This window comes from Betta splendens, chromosome 9 (assembly GCF_900634795.4).
Source record: "Betta splendens chromosome 9, fBetSpl5.4, whole genome shotgun sequence".
NCBI lineage: Eukaryota > Metazoa > Chordata > Actinopteri > Anabantiformes > Osphronemidae > Betta > Betta splendens.
Genome location: NC_040889.2, coordinates 16,580,037 through 16,601,847, shown reverse-complemented (window position 1 = coordinate 16,601,847; position 21,811 = coordinate 16,580,037). Strand labels below are relative to the sequence as shown.

General features: G+C 42.7%; 1 protein-coding gene across 1 annotated transcript; it reads right to left on the bottom strand.

Annotated features, from left to right (window-relative positions):
* Positions 1 to 1,605: 1,605 nt before the first annotated feature.
* On the bottom strand, positions 1,606 to 21,698 carry slc15a4 (solute carrier family 15 member 4). Its single transcript, XM_029160720.3, has 9 exons — positions 21,497 to 21,698; positions 20,681 to 21,315; positions 19,108 to 19,400; positions 18,314 to 18,455; positions 18,110 to 18,190; positions 15,987 to 16,167; positions 13,303 to 13,461; positions 9,408 to 9,566; positions 1,606 to 3,057 (listed from the first exon to the last, which is right to left on the bottom strand). Exons 2-9 carry the CDS (start codon positions 21,257 to 21,259, stop codon positions 2,906 to 2,908), a joined length of 1,746 nt encoding a protein of 581 aa, XP_029016553.1. The 5' UTR covers positions 21,260 to 21,315; positions 21,497 to 21,698; the 3' UTR covers positions 1,606 to 2,905.
* Positions 21,699 to 21,811: the final 113 nt, after the last annotated feature.

Genomic DNA, 21,811 nt, shown 5'->3' with positions numbered 1-21,811 from the left:
GCCGGCGCATAATAACCAAGGCTGATGCCGTAAATCCAGATGGACGTGCGTTGTTAAAGCTTTTTACGGCGGCTTATTTCACAGATCATCTGTCAGAACGAACATTCGTAACCCGCTGTTGTGCTCAGTCCCCCAGAAAACAGTCTTTCAGGCGGGAGGACTAGCTCATTTTCTGGAACAGGAGATTGTGAGAGGCAGAGCATGTTTTCCTCGCCTCAGCCGATATGCTCAGCATGACTTTATTGGTGTAGCATGTTAGAGACCGATCAGCCCCGAGTTAAAGCCTCCTGTATCTTGTCCAACACTATCTCGAATGGATTCCACAGAAAAGGCTCCGGGACGCCACCTAACAAAGACAGCCTCGATAAGATAATCGGGCCCATGTAAACGCTGATGATTAGCGCTTAGAGATGAGCAATCTGGCTGCTTTGCCGTTTCCTTAAACATTGCGCGTGCATTAGCTTATCTTAATTAAAACGTGATGATAGCTGCTAATCCTCCAATTAAGGAGGGAACATCTTCAGGAGCATCTGTCCATTGCTCAATACACAGGTAAGACTCAGTAATACAGTAATACATGCAACTCTGTTCTGTGGCCTGCGAAGTTTGGAGCAGATATTTATTTAATGTTCCTGCTCGACATGATGTTAGTTCGATTTTTGTTTTCTTGATTCATATGCCGGCAGCCTTTCAGCTTCAACTGACATTAAATGCTTTAATTACATGTGATTGGCTCAAACGGTGAAAATGCTTCATTACAAGTCACAATGATTGACTTCGAGCGGAACGTTTCGCTTAGTATTGACTGATTGAAAACATTGTTTTATATAAGCGACTTCACTATTGAAGCACTAATCCAAAGCTAAATACAATGGGGCACAAAGTACAGCGTAAAGTGACACTATGATAAGCTGAACTTTAGTAATGTCACTGTGACACTAGAGGAAAAGTTTGAATTTGGCTTCATCAAACCAAAAAAAGCGAAACAGCAGCAGCAACAGCTACTGTATAAGTGAAATGTATGCAGACAGTGTTCTCTCTGAGGTGCAGCTGTTTCCTCAAGACCTGGCCAATGAATCCGCTAAAAGTATTGGGAGGCCAGGACCCAAACTATATATCTGAGCCTTGCAGTTCTGCTCCCAAGTGTCAGAAATCCCCATCAACATGAGAAACAAGTGGCCTCACTAGAATTATGACCCGCAGGCATTGTGCTGGTTTCAAACATCAAGCTGTCTGCTCGGCCATGGCGATGCGGGCTCTCGGACTAAATTAAACAGGAAACGGCCCTGACGGGTAGAGGGCCCCAGCATCTCTCTATTCACGTGTTGATTTCAATCTCTGTCTGATGAAACGGAGGAGAAACCCGCCGCTTCCGCGATGGGAATGCAAACCGGGGCCTCACACCTCCGTGTTTCTCAACAGCCTGCCACAGGGTGTGTATTTTGTAACATTAATTATGTAGGAAGTCGATGGGAATCACAGAAAACATCATGGGACGATCAAGTCACTATTCGTGCTAAAGACATCTACAGGCCTGAAACATATTAATGCTACATTACAGGGTAAAACTCACTGAAACTTGCAACAAAGCAGCAAATGACAAAGTCAGTTTGTAACGTGCACAACTTTAATGGTCACAAATATTACCACCAGAAGTATCCAGTTCTGTAGCATTTTAAAAACTCAATACAGTTCAGAAATCTCCGTCAGATGACTGAGGCAACGAGGCAAGTATATAAAATATGCAGTAAAACACCCATTTGTTCGGCCAGTTAAATCACTAACAGGCATCGGATGCTATCGGTGAGACAGCTCGTGGCGTTTTGTGCAGACAAGTAACTTTATTTCCACCACAGGGTAAACACGGCTCCAAGCTCCCAAAGGCAGTTTTGCATTTCTCACAGAGTTGCGTCACTCAACACTAATCCTACAGCCCTGAGTTTTCTTGCTTAATAAAATTCTGTACCGTGTGCTGTACTTACTCTGAGATTTCCAAACACTGGCATTATTCCGAACAGTGAAAAGCTAAAATAAATGCATCACAGTGTAATAAATACAAAAAAAAAGGCAGCCTCTTTTTTAAGAGTTCCTTGCAAAGCTGCAAAGCCGCGATAACACAGAAAATCGTCTCAGACAACAAATGCTGTGAAATTCTTATGAGATGACAGGTTATGTTTTAAGTATTAATTATAGAACTCTTTTTAATCACAATACAACTATGCATCATGAAAGTGGAGTATTTTTAACACAAGGAGTTGTGATTATTCATTTATGGTCGTGTTTATCGAATGGATTTAAATAGATTTGAATTATGCAGCCACAGACAGTGGGACATAAGTGTGAGAGATCACCCCTCCTCTTAGATTATTAACGTCTTCATGTAGATTAACGAGCGCTTCTCTGTCTCCGACATGAAATCACCTTTGGTATCTAAATGCATTGAGCAACAAGATGATCACATGTTGCTGGAGTCTTCAGGCACAGTGCATGTGATGCAAAGGTTCAAAGATCTTTGTTGAAGCGGTCAGTTTGAAAACCAAGTGTCAAACCAAGGGGTGGCACAGTAAGAGTCTAAAAACAAACACCAGAATCTGGCATCGCTACTAAAGTCGAGTGCAAATGATCAAAGAAAGGCAACGAGAGTAAAAAGGACAGTAGAACATCTCTTCTCTGTTCATTGAGTGGTACTGTACCTGTGCATCCATACATCCAATACATAAAACGGTCAAGTACAACCACCCAAAATCTAGAATAAACACATGACGTATACTGTATAGCCATGACAGGATCACGGGTAAACCCATAGTTTATATGGTAGAATCTGATTAGTGAACACCTATGTGACCGGGTCTTTGGGCAGTGACTGATAGGTATGATGAAGGCAACCTGGACGCCGGCGCTGAGGTCAAGAGGAGACGTGTCTCTGCCTCTGGCTTCCCGCTCTGCTCTTCTGCTTGTCATACTTAAAAGAGACAATAAGGAAGACCAGCAAGGTGAGGCCCTGGATGCCGGCGAGGAGGAAGAAGTAGTAGTGCAGGGAGCAGTCGTTGATATTGCCTTAAAGAGAGGAGAGACAGATATTATTATACAGTAATGCACAGTAGTACAGGGATAACGGGCAGCTGAGATGGCTGAAACCCCAAAGTTGCACGGCGAAATGACAAATATGGAAATTTGGAGAACAAAAGAGACGGTGAAGGTAGTGTATATTGAGAGGGGGCAGCGGGAGCAGTCTTTTATCACAAAGTACTGCTCTGTGTTAAAAGACTTACCAAAGGTAAATGGCCACGAGCCGCAAACCGTGGCAGGTTGCTCTGTTTTCGCTAGACATGAAAGGCGAGCTTGAAGTGAGCACGGCGGTGAAACTCGGTTCTGTCAGGAATTAGGTTTGGGCGGCGGGGGCTTGTTACATCTCATCGCAGCACAGTGAAGCCTTCTGAAAGTGAAGACAGTTGACCCTGCAATGCGCCGCTGTTACAGCAAACCGTCAGCGACTTGGGACCGAAGCATCAGAAATAACAGAGCAATATCAGCCCTCGGCTGCGATCGCAGGCAGGAAGTCTTTCATCTGTACTAAAGGACAGTTTGTTTCCTCGTGGGAACGGTGTCTAATAAAAAGGTGGGAAAAGAGCGCTTTCACTATGATATGCAGGGTTTGAAGTGCAGTATAACCTGTGTGGGGCAGGGAGATGAAGAAGCTCCCGGACCCGAGGTCATACAGTAGAACAGTACATACAACAGTACAGTACATTAGAATCGCTGTATGCCACTGGCTGACAACCCCCCACCCTGTTCATGCTGCGCCCAGAGAAAAGCAGCTTTCAACTCCAGCCCATAACTGCAGTTGTATTTGCTGAGCCCTTCATTGGAGCGGGCGCTCTCATTCTGCAGCGACGCTGGAGAGGAAAGTTCTAAACAGGTTTACGTGAAGGGCAACGTTGGCGAGAACACACAGGTTTGGTGACAAGTCAGCAGCGGCAAACAGGGAGTCCGTTTACTCGTTTGCTGTGCAGGGAGACATTGCACCTCACGCCACAGCGTGAAACATCTGTGGTTCACGTCACAGCGTTTAGAGAAGGTGCAGCAGAGATACCTATAGCTTACATCTTCCATTACCATCAAATGAGCAAACGTGAAGCCCCAAAGCAATCTGCTGCCTTCCTCCAAAAGCTCCCATTAGCTTCTCCGTGTGGAGCTGTCACAACGGATAAAGAGCCAGAGAAAGAGAAGCGGGCTTGATTTTAATTAAATATGGGAGCAATTCTCAATTCAACTACTGCCTATTCACATAGCAGGGGTGTGCGCGGCGTACGCGAGCACAGTCTAATTACACCTCTCTGTAAAGTTTACGACCCTCTGGGTCACGGTGCTGGTTATAGACTAGAGCAGAGCTTTTTGGGTTTTTTTTCCAGCTGTAATTATTTTGGAATGTGTTCAATGTGATGCAGATATACAGCTGCAAAGTGGGCGGAGCCATTCCTGGCTCCCCCAACGGCTCACAGTTGGGTCTCTGCTATCGCTTGTATGTACTGAAGATGAGTTTTATGAAGAATTGGAACAGAAGGCCAATAAATGAAAAATAAAACAATTTGTAGATTAAAAAGAAAACATTGCTGCACTAAACCAAGCAAATGTATGCTCTGCAGTTGAGTGATCGGAGCACAGAGTAATATAGCAGGCCACTTTTAAAACATGTAAAGATGGTTGTCAAGCTGTTTAAACAGGGAAATAACACTATGCTCACTATGATAAGTCAACATCCTAATTATTACTTGGAGAGCGTGCATACGGGCAAATATGAGCTCCAGACTGAAAAAGTCGACACAGAGCTCTAAAATCTGAGTGACAGCTGATCCAGCTAAGCCACCATCACCAGAAACGGACGTCACTTCAAATCAAGGCTAAGAGGAAAGGATGTGTCATTCCTCTAAAAACACATTTTCTTGTTTCATCTTACTTTGCTTTTTTTTTTTTTTTTTTTTTGCTTGCCTCCCCTCACAATTTTAGCGAAGAGGGACTTGAAAGAGAGACGCAACTGAGGGAAACATGGATACACTTAAGGGAACTGAGACGTAGCCTTTGAAATCCCGGAGTTTTATATTACTGACCTTAATGCTTTCTACAAGTGCTGAGGTCTGGGAATCAAATAAAACATCAACGAGACAAGGCAAAGTACTTGTCTCTCATGATCTGTTACAGTATAAAGTGAAAGGTTCTTTAAATGCTGTACCACATAGATTGGATAAAAACAAGCGCATACAGTGTCGGCAGCTGTGATTAAGACAGGGGCCAAACCAAGGGCCACCTTGGTGCACTGGAGAAAGCAGAAAGGTGCTGAAACACAAGCCTTCATGTTGTCATTCATGATGTCATTCATGATTTAACAGGGTGCCGTTCGCGGCTGATCAAAGAGCAGGATTTAGTCATTTGAAACAAAGTGACGCGGGCACTTTGCATGATCACACGCGATGAGTAGAGCAGATCACACGGCGCAACGTGGCCACGCGTGTCGTGGATGTAGATAATCCTTCTCCCGCTCTGTGTGCTGCGTGAATGCTCTGGGAGATAATTAGAAAAACCGGGGGAAGAAAGAACCCCGGCGATGACAGGACGCGGCACACAGAAGTGCTTCTCTGTCACCGTTCCGTGCACTGGGCTGCTTCTGCAGCCGGGACGCTTTGATCTGGGAACAGAACGCTGGCTGACGGCTGTGAAGCTCTGCCAGAGCGTTAACGGAGCGACTGGCGAAAGGAAAACCTGACAAACACGTTGACCCCGACGCAGCTGCAACTTATTTGGCTGTCAACTTAATCTGGTTAAATGTTTGTATTGTGACATATAGATAAAAAAACAAGAGAGAGAGAAATGATTCATGAAATGCAAAACAATGTACTGACGACAGAAAAAGACAATTGCATCCTTGTTTTTTCAGTCAACGATTCAGCTGCTGCAGTCATACGCAGAAATACACAAATCATAGCTTGCAAATTACAAACCTTTAGTCAAACAGGATGAGTAAAAGTAACACCTGGACGGTATACAGTAAAACAACTGCAGGGCTGAGCGAAAAACAAATCATGATTTAGAAGAAAATTAGAGGACGAAACCTTAACATTTCTTTTCTTTCTTTTTAAAAACACAGCATCCAATTTTTTTGAAAAAAGTCCCGAAAATTGTGCAAGGTTTCAGTTTTGTACAGTTCCTTGCCTAGATTTTATTAGACAATGAGTTAGACTCTACCTCCTGCTCTCTCTCTCCCTCCACCCCCCAAGGGCCCATTTGGCTGCTAAGCACTTTTGAAAATATGGAAGAATAATTACAGCAGCAAAAAGACTAAACAAGGGCTTGCTGTAAAAAACATTAATGAAGCCCATAAATATTTGACAATTATTTTAAAGGCATCTTCAGAATGTGGGAGGCGGAGGTGCAGAGCAGGCGCAGTGAAGAATTAGAGAACTAGTATTGTTACACAATTTATCTGTGAGATTTCGACATGTGAGCTCAGACAAAATGTTACAGCTCTGTGTCAGTAAACGACAAGATTGTGAATATATTGACTTTCCAGACGACAGGGGTCACTTATCAAATATCTGAGTCATAGACTGTGAAGTTGTGGGATGATATACTTGGAACAAACCATGTGAGTCCAGATGAAATGGTTCAATATCAATTTAAGGTTTAAATGGATCAGTTGATCCAGACACTCGCTGGAAGGACCCGACATTTTAATGCTTCACTGCTTTCAATGACATCCCCTGCCTTGGAATGGAATCAAAGTAGGAATCGATGTCTGTTTTGTTTCAACTATAAATCTACTTACAGTATATACTGAAGTTATTCTCTGGCTGGTGAATGTTCTGGAAAGGACCACAACATGCTAAATACGTTGATGTGCTCTCGGTTGCTCTTGGAGTCTAATACATACGGGAAAAGAATCATTCTCAAATAGAGCCTTTTCTGACAGAAGGAGGGTTTGTGATAAAGTCGCCACTTCTAACAAAAAAAAGCTGTCCATTAAAACACTGACATTTCACTAAGTGTGATCCAACACCTCATGAACAGGATGTGCGAATGTCAGCCCGTTCAGAATGTTCAAACCCGTCCTGGATATCTGATATAGGATCAGTCAGGACCGGTCAAAGGAAATGCCATTTCCTGTCATGTGATCAGAGCAGCTCACAAAAACCATTCACCGCGTGTGAAGGACTTCCGTGAAACAAATTCAATGCAACAAAAGAATTTCTGAGTAAAAAAAAAAAAAAAAAAAACTCCTCCCGAGTATAAACTAATGCTGCCCGAGAGAGTTGAGGATGATGGTTCAACTTATAAAGTTAAAACCACTTCAAGATGAGATGATGTTACACCAAACCTATAAAAATACCAAATAAAAGGCTGATGGATGACTGCTCCACCAGATGAAACCATGGGGCTCAATTAGTTCAATATGTGCGCTTACGTGATCATAAGTGCTAAAATACAAAAGTCGAAGACGGATGTGGCTAAAATACAGTTTGAAAGTTACAGACATAATATGAATACACGTGACATGAAAGGGATTATTTAAGTGAGTGCATAGTACAGAATTGTTTTTACTTTGTATGACTGACACTGTACTGAGGTGTACTGTATTATTACATATTCTTATGAGTTAATCTGTTGATTATTTTTGTATTTGATTTATGACTTTTTGTTTTTCATGAAGCCAAATAATGTCTGCCAATTTTAAATAGATGTATCACAGTCTAAAAACAGTGAGTGTAATAACGCAGAAGAGGAAGAAAAACAGCGGATATTTAAATTTTAAATGGTGGAACAAATAAACAATTAAGTAACAATCAAGCAGTTTAATCAAAGCTGCCGCATGACTAAACAGCTATTTGACTAATTATTCTGGTTCTAGTCTCAGTGAACTGTTCTCGTCGATGGGGGTGAGCTTAATAATTACTGCAAAAGCAAACACGGAGCTGCACCCTGTCTAGTTCTACACAAACCGGTGGTCATACATAATAGTCTCACTGGAGCCTGTGCTGTATGGGGCACTTCACCTGTGCTCCACTACTTCATGCAGGGAAGGATGGAGCCACAGCACAACAGGAGTTGAGGACCCACAAGTGTTGCGCCAGGCTGGCGGTGCCATCTCCGTGTAATGCTCCGGGGACAGCTTTACTTAAGAGGAGCAGGGCTATGTAATCAAAACCCCAGCCTGTGATTAATGTTGCTCATCCGTCTTCAGGCCTGCACAGCCCAGTACAACTCAGCATCGCACATCCAAGATGCTGTTTACTGCACAGCGCCTCGCCCGCAGCTATGGAAATAAGTTGAATCCATTCCACCTACACAGCAATGAGATGCGGAAGAAGCTAACATCCAACAAACTGTGGAAAACAGCCACAAAAACAAACTGCATGATCCCTGACTGTACTTAATGCTTTGTGCCACATGTCTTTTATCAGTGGCCAGGAGGCTATTTTGTACTATTTCTGCAGCTTACCTTTCAAATGGCTTGTTTTGGAAAGCAAAAAAGGAGTCTTATGGGCAATTCAGCTCTCGTTTAACTGCCCCTCAAGTTAAGCGAGGCTGAGCACAGGATGGATTTATGAAGCGTGCCAAGCATCTTCCAGTGCTAACATCATCAAAAGCACCTCCCCACCTGTCGGCGCGCCGTATTAATGAGCTATTAGGTGGTTGTGGGTAAACAATTTACAGTGTTGGCTTATTTACAGCACGCTAAGGGAAAAGTGCATCTGGGTTGGGAGCCTCCACTCGCTGGGGAGCCCATCCATCTGCTGCCACCACCACACTATTCATTTTACCACTTAGACAGATTTACACAAACCTTTTGTCGTTAGTCTGACATGTCTATTTATTAAAGCAAACGCTCTTAAAGTGGAAGGACCGCATGCTGCGTTGCCCCTCCCGCATCTAATTTACAAACTATTTAAGTGCATTTTCAATCAGCACAAGAACAGTATTAAGGTGCGCGTCTGGAAAATACAATTCTGCATTTGGGATCAATACCAAGAATTCTATTACGAGTCCATACGAACAGTCGACGTGCAGAGTCAATGCTGCACTCGGCCGGGTGCAGCATTGCCCAATAAAAAAGAGGTCTGAGGTCTGACTAAGGTCAGTCAGTCAGAGGCATCAGAAAGTGAGAAGCATCAATCTGTAACCTAAAACAAACATCATGTTGTGTGAGCCTCCCTTTACAGTATGTGCACCTCTAATCAACTGACAAATCACTGAGACCTCACAAGCCTGAATTCGTATGAGTAAACCGGTTCACATTATATATGATAGTCTGAATTGAACATTCTGTTATATCTCTTTTAATTTCTCATGATTTCACCTTCCTTGTTATATGTAACAAGGAGAGCGCATATCATGAGTGTGTGAGCTGCTCCTACCGAAATCCTTGTGGGACGACATCCAGCCAATGGCCTTGAGCGAGACAATAGCCAGCAAACCGTAGCCCACGAAGGACCCAATCCCAGAAAAAAAGAAGAAGAGTCCCATGATGGCACTCTGCATGGACCTGGGGGCTGCAGAGTAGGCAAACTCCAGACCTGTAACAACACAAACATATACAGCTTTTTATTTCCTTATTGGAGATGTTTGTAGGGTAAAGATGCAGAACTAGTGTGGATGCTGAAAGTGCAGTACAGTCAGTGGCACAGTAGATATACATGTATTTACACACACACTAGAATAACACCATTCACTTGGGTATAACAGCAGTCTTGTTGCCATTTATATAGTGACTGTGACTGTCCTTTTAGCATCCTGTACAGTATGTGACATCAAATGGCTTCTTCAACAGCGTGTTGTGCACTAATCTACCACGGTGGCACAGGTTTAGAGAACCGTTGCTAGATACCTACTTTGTTTGATCACAAAACAGTTATTTCTGGCGTAACACTCTATTTACTGTGATATGAAAGAAAGAAAAGAAAATGAGCAGCGAAGGACGAGGAAAGAAAATTAATCTCAGTCCTTTTTTTTTATACCTAGAGATCCGTCTGCCTGCAAGCTGACATTGATAATTTCATGGCACCTCAAACATGTGATTTTTCAAATGAGGCCCCATAGCTACGTCTGTCAGTAGAGATTAGGGAGCTGCAGTTAAATACGTTTGCTTTTTAAGACCTTCCTTGAAGGGGGACACCGCACAGTTTAAAGTGATGAACAGTCTTTCTCACTGATACCTGAACGACTTGTGCAAAAAAGAGAAAAGGAACGAGATTAGAACACGGCGAACAGAGGGTTATTAGTCAGTAGAGCACATGCGTGACCTTTCCACAAGTTGCCCACAATATATTTTTTTATAGTGTGAGCTAACCTTTGGATTGCAACAAACACCGGTCAACGCATATGACAGGACTGGTGCGGATACAGCAGCTACAGCAACATCGACCAGCACTGTTAAACACGCTGTGTGACGACATTAATTCAAGATACAATCAAAGCGACATCCACGACTTTCACCCCGCACACAAAACAAACACTGACCTTTCTCAAACAAAAGTCAGAATTATTGTTGAGAAAAAAAAACACAAAAGCATGGAATTCAAAATGTACAGTGTACGTATTTTTGCTCCCGGCGGCATTGTTGGAGGGATGATCTTTCTTTTCATTATCCTTTAACATTTTTAAAATTGCAATATATAATTAAAAATACTGCAGGGAATCAGAAGCTTTTGCATATTCTAAGTGCCTGAAAGCAGACAAATGTTGGTGGTGTGTATGTGCAATGAATTACGCATCGCCCTACAAGAATAGGAATTCCAGCGAGGAACTTTGACGGCACCGGAGGTTTTAAAAAGATTTATTCAAACAGGAAGACTAAGGGGAAATTTTTCATCTTTACCAGACATATGTCACATTTCTGCCAGCCAGTGTTCCTTGATGCAAGTCCTGTGGGATGGCATGGAGGGAGAAAGTACTGTAAGTTTATTTTAGGGCTCCCTATAGATTTGTTATGTCTGGATTAGGCTTTCTTTTGGCTGTGGATTCCAGGCCTTTATAGAATTATCTCATCTAATAAAACCACATTTGTGGATATTTTTAACGGAACGTTGACAGAGTTTTCAGTCCCACAGAAACACTGAAGTGACTGGATCGGCTAGGGTAAATCATCCTTCACTGTGGAGGAAAAAGTCTGAAATGCCGCATGAATGGTTCAATTTTCACGTTTTGACATTGAGGTGAGGTAAGAGCTACGTATATGGAAGAGACGAGTGCAACACGGCCTGTTGTATCTGAATACAAATCACCGATATAATGATTATGAAGCCAGACAGGCACACAAACACACAGTATAATGTACTGTAGCATAAATACAGCCGGGCCACAGCTGCCGCACTGTTCAATGCACTTTTCACAAACACAAAATCTCAATTTTTTTTTTTTTTTATTGTTCTCTCACAACTTGACATGATAGGCGTTTCCTTGCTACCATAGCGTCACTGTGGCAATGTGTCATTCCTTATTACAGCTTATAGCATTTAGTCTTTACTTTGGGTCAGTGTTCAGGAGAAATGAGACCCAACATCATACTGAGCAGCTTTCAGCAGATGCCCTCAGTGAGTTGCTAAGTATCAAATAGCTTAAGGGCGGCAGTTCAGGCGCAGCTCTTCTAGCCTTTTTTGATTCAGGGCTTTTCTCTTCATTATTTTTGCAACACCAAGCTCTCTGGAAACCAAAGGCTGCTACATTTTCAGTGGCTGTGTGTTGAAATAACATTTCATTGGTATTAACTACGGGGACATCAACAGGAATCACTGATATTTACATATCAAGGCATATATCAATGCGCGTACGCACGCACACACACACACACACCTCATTTTAAAAGACTGAGATGATGCACTTATTCATTTGTGAATTCAGTTAGTAGTTTTCTGTGTCAACCTGCAGATATTTTGACATCTTTTATAGGCCCGACACAACAGAGTACCACACAGTTATGAAAGCCACCATACTGCGAAGCATTAGCGCATTGTGGCTTGGGGATTTCGGTGATTGTCCCCACAAAATCTGGGGGCCGTCACAGCACACACGCTAACTTAACTCCACGCTGACTTCCACACGCTGGCTGCATCAGGTTCATGCTGCGACGCGTGCCAACAGCGCGTTCACACCTGAGCGCCCTAATCCAGCCCCACAATCCTGACAATGCATTGGGGTTGCTGTACGACACAAAGACTGATCCCAAGCAAAGCTTCCTGGTTCGGATGACCCACAGTGGTGGAAGAAAACACCCAACGCTGCCCACTCAGCAGCCAAGCAACAGCATCAATATTTCTAAAAATGTCAGAACCCTTCCACAACTTAACATGCACTTACATGTAAAACAATCTCTCTCCTAAAACAAACATTTCATGGCGTGGCATGTTTACTGAAGCCATCCTTTACTGCAGTGGCTGAAGCCCCATATAATTTCTTTTTGTTACAAACCCAGCATGCTGCCTCTCACAATTTCAAATGTAATATGCCATACTTATGGCTTGACAGTAAGCATAATACTGCTCTTTGTTGCTGCAGTTCTCGCAGTGTAATGTGGAAGTAAGAAAAAGTGAAAGCTGAGTGCTGGTGTATGCGTAACTGTCAGCACCCTCACGGTGCTAAGACTAAACTCATCATTTTTGGGAAACAAAGTGTGACATTAAATGTGTCAGCAGGGAAGGAAGGCTAATTGGATAATTAAGAGTTAAACATGAGCGAGAGAGCACATACTGTATCAGATAAATTTGCACACTGTATTGTATTACTGTATCTCATCAAGGGCCAGGACATAGTGTAATAGTCATAATGTAGGCACCGATGCTACTGTATGAGGCCAGTGATTGGCTGAAGCCATTCACCATTGTTTCAGATTTAAAAGATTGCTTTATCCAAACATTATTTATAAAATGTCCCATTACTAAACAATGTCCTGCAGAGCTTTGTGAAATTCAGGACAATCAATTATCGATTGACGTCTTGGGTTATTTACTATGGACTACAACCCACAAACACATTAAGCTGGGTGCAGTCTGGCAATGAATCAAACAAACTGCTCGAAAAGCGTTTGCACATTTGTCTTCATTGCTTTGCGCTTAGAAGAATGGGCACTACGTCTTTTAGACCACAATCCATTCAAAGTAGCTCAATGTGAAGGATCAGACCAGCCCGCATCATGACGCTCGTTAGTACAAGAACCGTTACTCAGTGTTTGTCTCAATTATCATGTCTACACAGCCACGGCGCTAAATTGCAGCTTTTATTAGCTGCAAATTCCACAAGAAATATCAAAAACTGTACCTGCAATGCTTGCGAAGATTTCACTGATGCCTATCAGCACATACTGAGGCACTTGCCACCATATGGGCAAATCTGCAGCGTAGTAGATAACGTTGCCAAGCACCTGGTCAATGGTACCATTTGATTTGACAATCTCCAGCCGCTTGGTCTCCAAAATACCTGGGGGGGAGACGAACACAGAAAACACAGTGAGTCAGAACCTTGGCAGCGTGACAAGACACAAGGTAGAATTCTGCAGTGTACTGTAAGACTGAACAAACAGGGCACTGGGTATGTGTAAAAGACTGTGTAGCTCAGCAAGGACGAAGTAACACCCATTAAATCACTTGTCACTCTTTAGTTCAGAACACTGACAAAGGATTCGGTGAAAGTCTATTCAGGATTTAGATAGTTGTAATAATACAGTCCTCGATCACATCATTAGGATCACATCTACACGCTTTCATATTATGGCAGTTATTATTGAACCTTCTACACTGGTCTTTTACTAAGAGCGAAGCAGTTGTCATCAACCACCGCTGCCTTCTAAAAGCTTTATTCAATAGCTATTATCACGTAACCGGCGGCTATTTCCAGATAAGTCCCAGAGACAGCCTCCTATCATAACTACACTTAATGCTGTATTTGAGAGGAGTTGCAGCCTTGTAATCCAGCTATCCAATAATACCAGCTGCTCATCTCCGGCGGCGTGGCCACTGGGCTGCCCAGAGCAAACCTAACATCATAACCGCACGCGCCTAGTTTGTCTTTATCCTTGATAAGTCCGCTCCCCCTTTAATTATAAAAAGAAACAGATAGGACCTTAAAAAAAAACAAAAGCTTCATCCAAAGCAGTGCATAAGGTTTAGAAAAAGCAAAACATCCTAAGGAAAACTCCCTCTGCTTTTCTGTACTGACTCTGTGGGGGAACGAGGTCTATCCACTGTCCACCCAGCATTGCTCTTTTTGTCGAGCAGTCCTTGTGCCACTCCACATCTACACAACAAAATTCCAAGCACTTGGTGATGCATCTCTCCCTGAATCGGTCTGAAGTGACAGGCTGACGATGCGTTAGACTGGCTGTTCTTTGGCCAGAAGACGTCATCAGTCTGGCCGTCCACCAAGAAGACGACACAGCTGGGGAACGTACAGATGGAAATATAATACCAACGTATGACAACTCCCAGGAGTCAATGTGTGTAACTAAAGAACTGTTAAAGAAAGGAAACGCTGGGGATAAACAACACGGGCTCAGCAAATTATTCTTGGATGACATATTGGCACAATAAAATGTAGATACAATCTCATACTGTATCGGCATAACATAAATTACTGTACAGATCAAATTCACTTGTCTGATTTGACTCCTAATATCCAGGTCCCATCTGTGTTACACACTAGCACACCAGCATATAGGCTTTCATTTCTGTGACCAATGTTCACATCACTGCACCGACGTAAACCCTTTCTCTCCACTCGCAAGAGTCCAAATTGCTTTCTGCAATATTCTGAATTTATTTTGCTCAAATTCAAATGCAAGGATTGCACTTTCTTTCAAAACCCAAATGGAAAAGTAAATACCTGAATGGCTTTTGAAACCCAGAAATGAACATGTTAGAGCACCTATACTTCTAGAAACGCTCATGTCCTCTGAGAGGCAAATATTACTTTAAACTGGAAAGTAGACACATTAGATTTGGGTAATAGACTTTTACTGAATCTTCCTGATTGAAAAGGGAGGTTTTTGATGGGCTAAGTCAGGCTTTAATAACGCTCAGACTACTAGACCATCCAAAAACTCTTCTTCAACAAACTTTATTTTCTTTAATATGTCCTTATAATTTATGGCACAGAATTAAATGTTTAGTCAGGTACAGCTTTCTTTCTTTATATAAATCAACTCAAATACAACTCAGACATTTTCTTTAATCCACAGATTGTACAGCCCGTAGATGGTACTCATAACATTCAAACAGCGGTTATTCAAATTATGGGCTAAAAAGCCTTGAATCTTGAAGCCTGTATTTAAAATGATGAACCGGTTTGCAATTGTCGTTTTACTTTTTCTTTGAACATTAACAGAATGAGGAACATCAGTCAATATCTATGATCAGAAATGAAGAAGCAGGTTTAAATTCTATATACTGGAAAAAAAAGCTGCAGAGGTTAAAGGAAATATGTCATGTGTTCATTTCATGACTGTGGCTTTGTTCCCCTTAAAGCATCTTTGCCTTCATATTACAGTGCAGCAGAGCCCACTGACAGCTCTGGCTGGAACTTTATTTCCAAATAATCCACAGGCTGGAGGAGAGTATGACTGAGCAGCTCGAATGAAAGCGGGTGCAGTCATTCAAGAGCAAAAACTGAGATACTACAGCTCCCCCTGCACTCCAAAAAAAACAACGTGCTGTTTGTTTTCTATGCTAGGTTTAAAACATGTTTTATTCAGGGGCATCTGTATTCCCTGTACACTGTCACATCTGTACGAATGTATGGTAATGACAAATTAGTCTAGTGCTTCGTTTAATTAAACTGGGGAATCATGTTGGTGTGTCAGCGCCGCCTCGATGCTCATTGGGTTGGATGTACTGATTATGTGTAGCATTCACCACAGAAAGTGCTAACCTTGTTGTTTCCCCGGTGTCTGCTGTTTTTTTTCCTCTGGCCTACTTATGTGACAGCGTTGTGATGTCTAATGCACTCACCTGCTGCCACAGCTGACCACATCACAAAGAACATTCCCACTGCAATCCTCTTGAGGGAGGAGGGGAGGAGGCCGCGACGTTTCAGGACGGGGTCCACCACTTTATCCTTAAGGGGAATCAGCATGAGGATGAGGACCGCATCAAACATGGTGAGCCAGGCGGCTGGGAAACGGAACATCATCTGGAGGATCCGGGGAGAAAGACCAGGTGAAAATTGGTTGAAACAAGCAATTAAAACTTTGAAGAGTTTCAGCATAGTTCGGTAGGTGTTTGTGAGGATAAATGAGTGCATGTGTTCTGGACTTGACATTGCTTTGGCACCACCAGGTGGTCAAAAGCAAACATAATATAACATCGCAAACATTTATTAGTAAACATATAAACTCCAATAGGATTATTATATGTACCGTTATATTATAATTAGAATTGTTGGAGCTTTAATATTAGTAGTGAAACCGCTGAATTTATTTTACTGGAAGTGTAAAACGAGGCAGTTAAAAATAACTCGGCACAAAAGCATATCTACAATATGAAAGGAATTTCATTCTAGAAAAGGAACTATTACACTAATCAACAGACTGGATGAGAAATAACAGAATGAGAAACTGCCCTGTTAGCACAGAGTAGTTAGCATCAAAGTCGGCTCAGCCAATATCTGACAGGGAGGGAATGAAAGACTGCAAGATGCCAGGGATGTTTGCCATGCGAGCTGCTGATGCGCCTCTCGTTTAACAGCCCCGATAAGATCGTTTATTCTCAAATTGAATTTCCATTTCTTGGAGTACCTGCTGGCAATCTGTTCACAGTTCCAACGGGAGTGCCCCCCCCCCCTCTTGTTTGCGCATTATCATATTAAGAATGATAGAAAGTGCAAAGTGAAGCATGAAACAACAGAGGTGGGTTTGCGGTGGTGTTCGTGGTGGCGTAGTGATTTTGTACGTTCCCAAATGAACAGCATACATAATGCACATACAAAGCAGACAAGTTAAGATTACTCCAATCACCCACCTCCTTAATTGAAAAAACTCAAGATAAGGGCGCAGATATTTTGAAGCGTAATTCAAACCAATACTAACATAATTAATCAAGCATTTACTGTATTCAACAACAACACACTGCTTTCAGGACCTCATCCGATCATAAATAATTAACAAAAGCACTTTCACTCTTATATCAGGCTTAAAGTTATCATTATTAGTATGACCCGTTTCCTTGGAGACACTGTTTGCTCAGCTTAACCACTGAAATGTGTCAGGTGGGGCGAGGGAGCGCATCATAGACACATCTAATCTCACTTCCTTTTTGATGTTGAGAAGTGTTAAGGCTCGTTGCAGAAAGGGCTTAGTTCCGCTTTTGATCGCCAATAAAGTGTATAGATAACGAAAAATAAATAAGCAGCCAACAGACTGCAGCTCTCAAACACAGTCAGACACAGTCGCATACGAGTAAACACAGCTAAGTCTGTTTTCACAATGTCACGGGTCTCAAGTGAATTTGAAGAATCGTATCATACAGTGTATGTGGCCTTTTACACAAGACTGGGGCAGCTTGTGTGGTTTATAGGCAAATGTTTCACTTCACATTTCCATGAAGTCAGTGCACTTCACTATCACCCCAAGCATGCCTGTCCAGAAAGCAGAACACACATGCCTCACATTCCAATTCCATAACGTTTGCAGCTTTGACTTCAGAGCATCTATGTATTCTGTGCTGTAACTGAAGGGGGTTCTGGTCATCAAAGTCCTCCAGATCCCATAATGCAGTCTGTCAGTGTGAGACACATTCTGACAGACTCGTCAGCGAAGGCCCTGCTGCGGAGAGTTACAATCACAGGCATGTTGCTAATCTGACAGGTATTAGTGTGTAAAGTTCAGTTCAGACTCATTCTGCAGCGTTACCAACCTTTGCAGCCGCCCCCAGCTGCTGCTTCCCATTGACCTACTGACTTCTTTAGTTTCAGGAGTGGCAAATCTTACAATCTTCCCAATTACAGTTATTGTCTAACTGAACAGAATACGGCTGATGCTTATTGCTGTCAATCACAATGTCAAACCACAGATATAACCAGAAGTGGTGACATTATTAATTAAAGAGGTACTTGAACAGAGAATATTGTAGGTTACCTGGTGGGAGTCAGCAGTGCTGTTTGAGGCAGCATCAGGAATCCTCAGATGGAGGCCCTGCAGGACGTACGTAGTCTGCATCTGCAACACAATGAAGAGATTAAAGTCACAGCCTGAAGTAATTCTCCTTTCTCTCCCGTAATAAATTTGTTTTTCATCTTATGTTAGACACAGCTCATGAATGTCAGTATAAATCAAACGTACCTGAAAGTACACAGTCCAGTAGGGGATGAGGGCGAAGAAAACTGGGAGGATTTTCAACAGGGCTTTTACTTCATCCACTTTCTCTTCAGGAAATTTTCCTCCATAGGTCACTTTGGCAGTGTCTAGTAGTGTTGGTTTGTTACTTCATAGAAAAAAAGAAAAAAGCTTTGAATTATTTCATATTGGAAATTATGTATATACGCAGATCAAAATAAATAACTTTGTAAGGCATATGTACAGTAATATATTGTTTTCTCTTAACAACCCTTGTTTAGGTAGGAAATAAATTCTATTCTAAAACCTAGAATAACGATCTCTGGAGTAAACGCTTTAATAAGAAGTTCTAGAAAGGCTGCAGGATCGGCCAACTTAAAATATTCAATGTCATGTTTTTGAACCGATTATGCTACTTTGCTGCAGAGTTAAATAACAGCCTTTGAGAAAGACTTTGCACCACAGGGAACGATAAAGAGCACCTGGACCTGGGGGAAAATGAATTATACAGGGGGATCAAAGGAGGTCTAAACATAAAGGTCTACCAACAACACCTAGCTGTGTTATCCAACTGGTTCAAAGTCACCGTCTCAATCAACTCTGCCGTGAACAAAAATACTTGTATTACATGTATTGTTGGAAAGAGCCTTTCAGCTGAGAGAACGATCAATCCTTTGCTAAACTTATTGCAAACCTGCTGTTTGTCATTCAGTGTATTTTTTTAGCACATGCAATAAAATCTGTCTGTACATAAAATCCACTTTAAATTGACTGGCACGCGGGTCTGACATGCCACCCACCGGAGCAGGTTAGGTTCCTTGGGTTTTTTAGAGCAGCAGGCGAAGAACAGGATCTTGAACAGGTCCGTGAAGGCGCTGCCGTCAGCAGGCTTGTTGATGAACACGGTTCGCCCCAGCAAGAAGACCAGGAAGGAGACCCCGAGGCACACCGTCGGAATGATGTAACCAATTACGAAGCTGATGTTTTGTTGAATGTAGGCCACGCCCCCCAGAGACAGGATCGCTCCTAGATTGATGCACCAGTAGAACCAGTTGAAGAATCTGCGCGTGGCCTCTGGTCCTCTGTCTTTTACCTGAGATAAGAATTAGGGCAGCAAAAAAGACGCAACATAAATGTAATTTGTCACATGTACAATATAATTTAAAATAAGATCATTCAGCTTTAGAATTCGGGGTCCTTGAACTCCGACAGCTCTGTCATATAGATTTGACTGACTAATACTGGTCAGCTATAAAAAACATATGAAAGTTTTCAAAGTCTCATGACAAAAACATGAAACTGCCAAAAGTATAAGGGAAAAAGAAAGTGTGGAGGAATTGGGATATTTAGGAACAAATAGCCACAATAAACAGCAACTTCTTGTTTATACTTTATCCGCTTAGCGAGGCTTTGGGCATTCTTTTAGAATTTGATATGATACCCTACACCCTTAGCTTACCGAAGAAATGCAATTAATTCAGTTGAATGCGCATGAAAGAAAATCATTTGCGCTCATACGAGGACCGAGCCACCACACACACAGATTTTATCACTGTGTGATAAAGTGATATGCTTTTTATATACGAGCACTGAAGATGCCGCTGTGAAAAGTTATACCTCACTACTGGAAAGAAAGGGCTCAGGATGTGCAAGCTAATGTTGAGCCAGGCTCTTTCCAAGGTTGCTCTGTGCAGTTGTGCAGTGTCAGTCTAGATCGGATCACTAGATGGTCATGTGCTTCTCAGAACAGCATGGTAATGACAGTGGGCTGCACTGTTCTCTTTTGCTCCCAACTTTATTTAACACATGATTAATCAGTGTAAGTGGTTGTTTACGTCTGCCTTTAGTAGTGTTTGTGTTTCAGTGCTAACTCTGCGTGAAATGCAGAATATGACTATAACATTAATTAACATTATAGCTAAAAAAACGTAGTGCTATAGTTTTCTCTACTGTAAATCCCATTTTCAATTCCATGCCCCAGCTTTTAATATTTGACTACACAACTGTGTAAAGTTAGAAATGTAAATGTAAATATGTTTATATTGAAAGAAGGAAAGGGCTAAACCTGCTGCTATTGCTCTAGGACGAACCTCTAGCTGGTATTTTCTCATTTACCTGCAATCAATAGATTTCCCCTGATTGTGTATTTGAACACTATCAAAAGGAGCATTGACTGACAAGTTAAAATCTTGTAATGAGTGTTGCAAGCAATTTGGATTCCCCACGTGAGTACACTCTGAAAGATTTAACCCGCTCCTGATTAGATTAGAGCTTGAAAAACAATGACCCCATTGATTAGCTTTCTTCTCTGCCACTGATGCTTATAGAGGTCGTTTCACACACACCGTGCGATTTGTTCACTTCATACTCTACCTGATCTGCTCCAAAGGGAGTGATGTTGGACTTCACAGAACCCACACCTAATGCGACTAGAAAGAGCCCAGTATAGATTATCGAGCCACAATACGGGGCCCGGACGGGGCAGGTCACATTGCTCGGCGGGGTAAAGTTTGTGCTCAGACACTCAGCAGGTTGAACGGGGAACGCCATCTCCTCCCCGCACATGTCTATCCTGGTTTCATCGTTGGATATGACGGGGAAAAACAGCATTCCAATAAAATACAGAACCAAACTTGACACAATAGTCCAGAACTTCCCAAGGTAGGCATCGGCCAGCCAGCCTCCAAACGGTGAAATCAGGTAAGTGACCCCCATGAAGATGAGAGGCGCCTGGCTCGCCTGGGTGCCCTCCCAGTAAAAGGGACTGGTGTTGAGGAAGAGCACCAGGTTGGACGTGATGCCGTAGAACGCGATCCGTTCTAATGATTCGGCCAGCAGGACGGCGGCGCATGCCAGTCTCCGTCCCTTGAAAACCGACAGCGGCGAATGTCTGGCTCCATTATTGGAGTCCAAAAGAGGGGTGCTCTCAGTGGCATCCCTGCTGTTAGCCATTCTCAGCAAACTTCACGTCGGGCGGGAGCGTTTTCCTTAGTATTTACTCCTCAAACCTGCAACACAGTGGTGGGTAAACAAGTTAGCCGGATATTATTGTTTTCACTGAAAAAATAAACTGTTAAACACCCTGACGTATGTGGGTTAAATTAGGCACTCGACTAATAACTAGTATAAATCTAGAGTAAGCTAACTTTAGCAGCCAGATAGCTTGGCAGGAGTTTGGCTTTACTTTACCTTTAATCACTGAAACACGTCCCCGTGCTCTCCGGTTATCTCCATTAATGTAAATAACGTCCACCGACCCTGTCTCGTCCTAAAAACTCTACTTTACCAAGAGAGAACTGGAAGTCAACAAACCCCGGTGTCACAGTTCTATCGCGTGACACCCCACAGTCAACAAAGTGTCACAGTTGCGCAGCTAAACGGGCGATCTGCGAATTAGCGGCGGCGCGCGCGCCCCGCACGCCGACGCGAGGAGTAGCCTATCCATGTGATTTGGAAGCCGGTTCCCTTTACGCCGACGTCCTGCACCAAGAGGAGGAAGTTGTA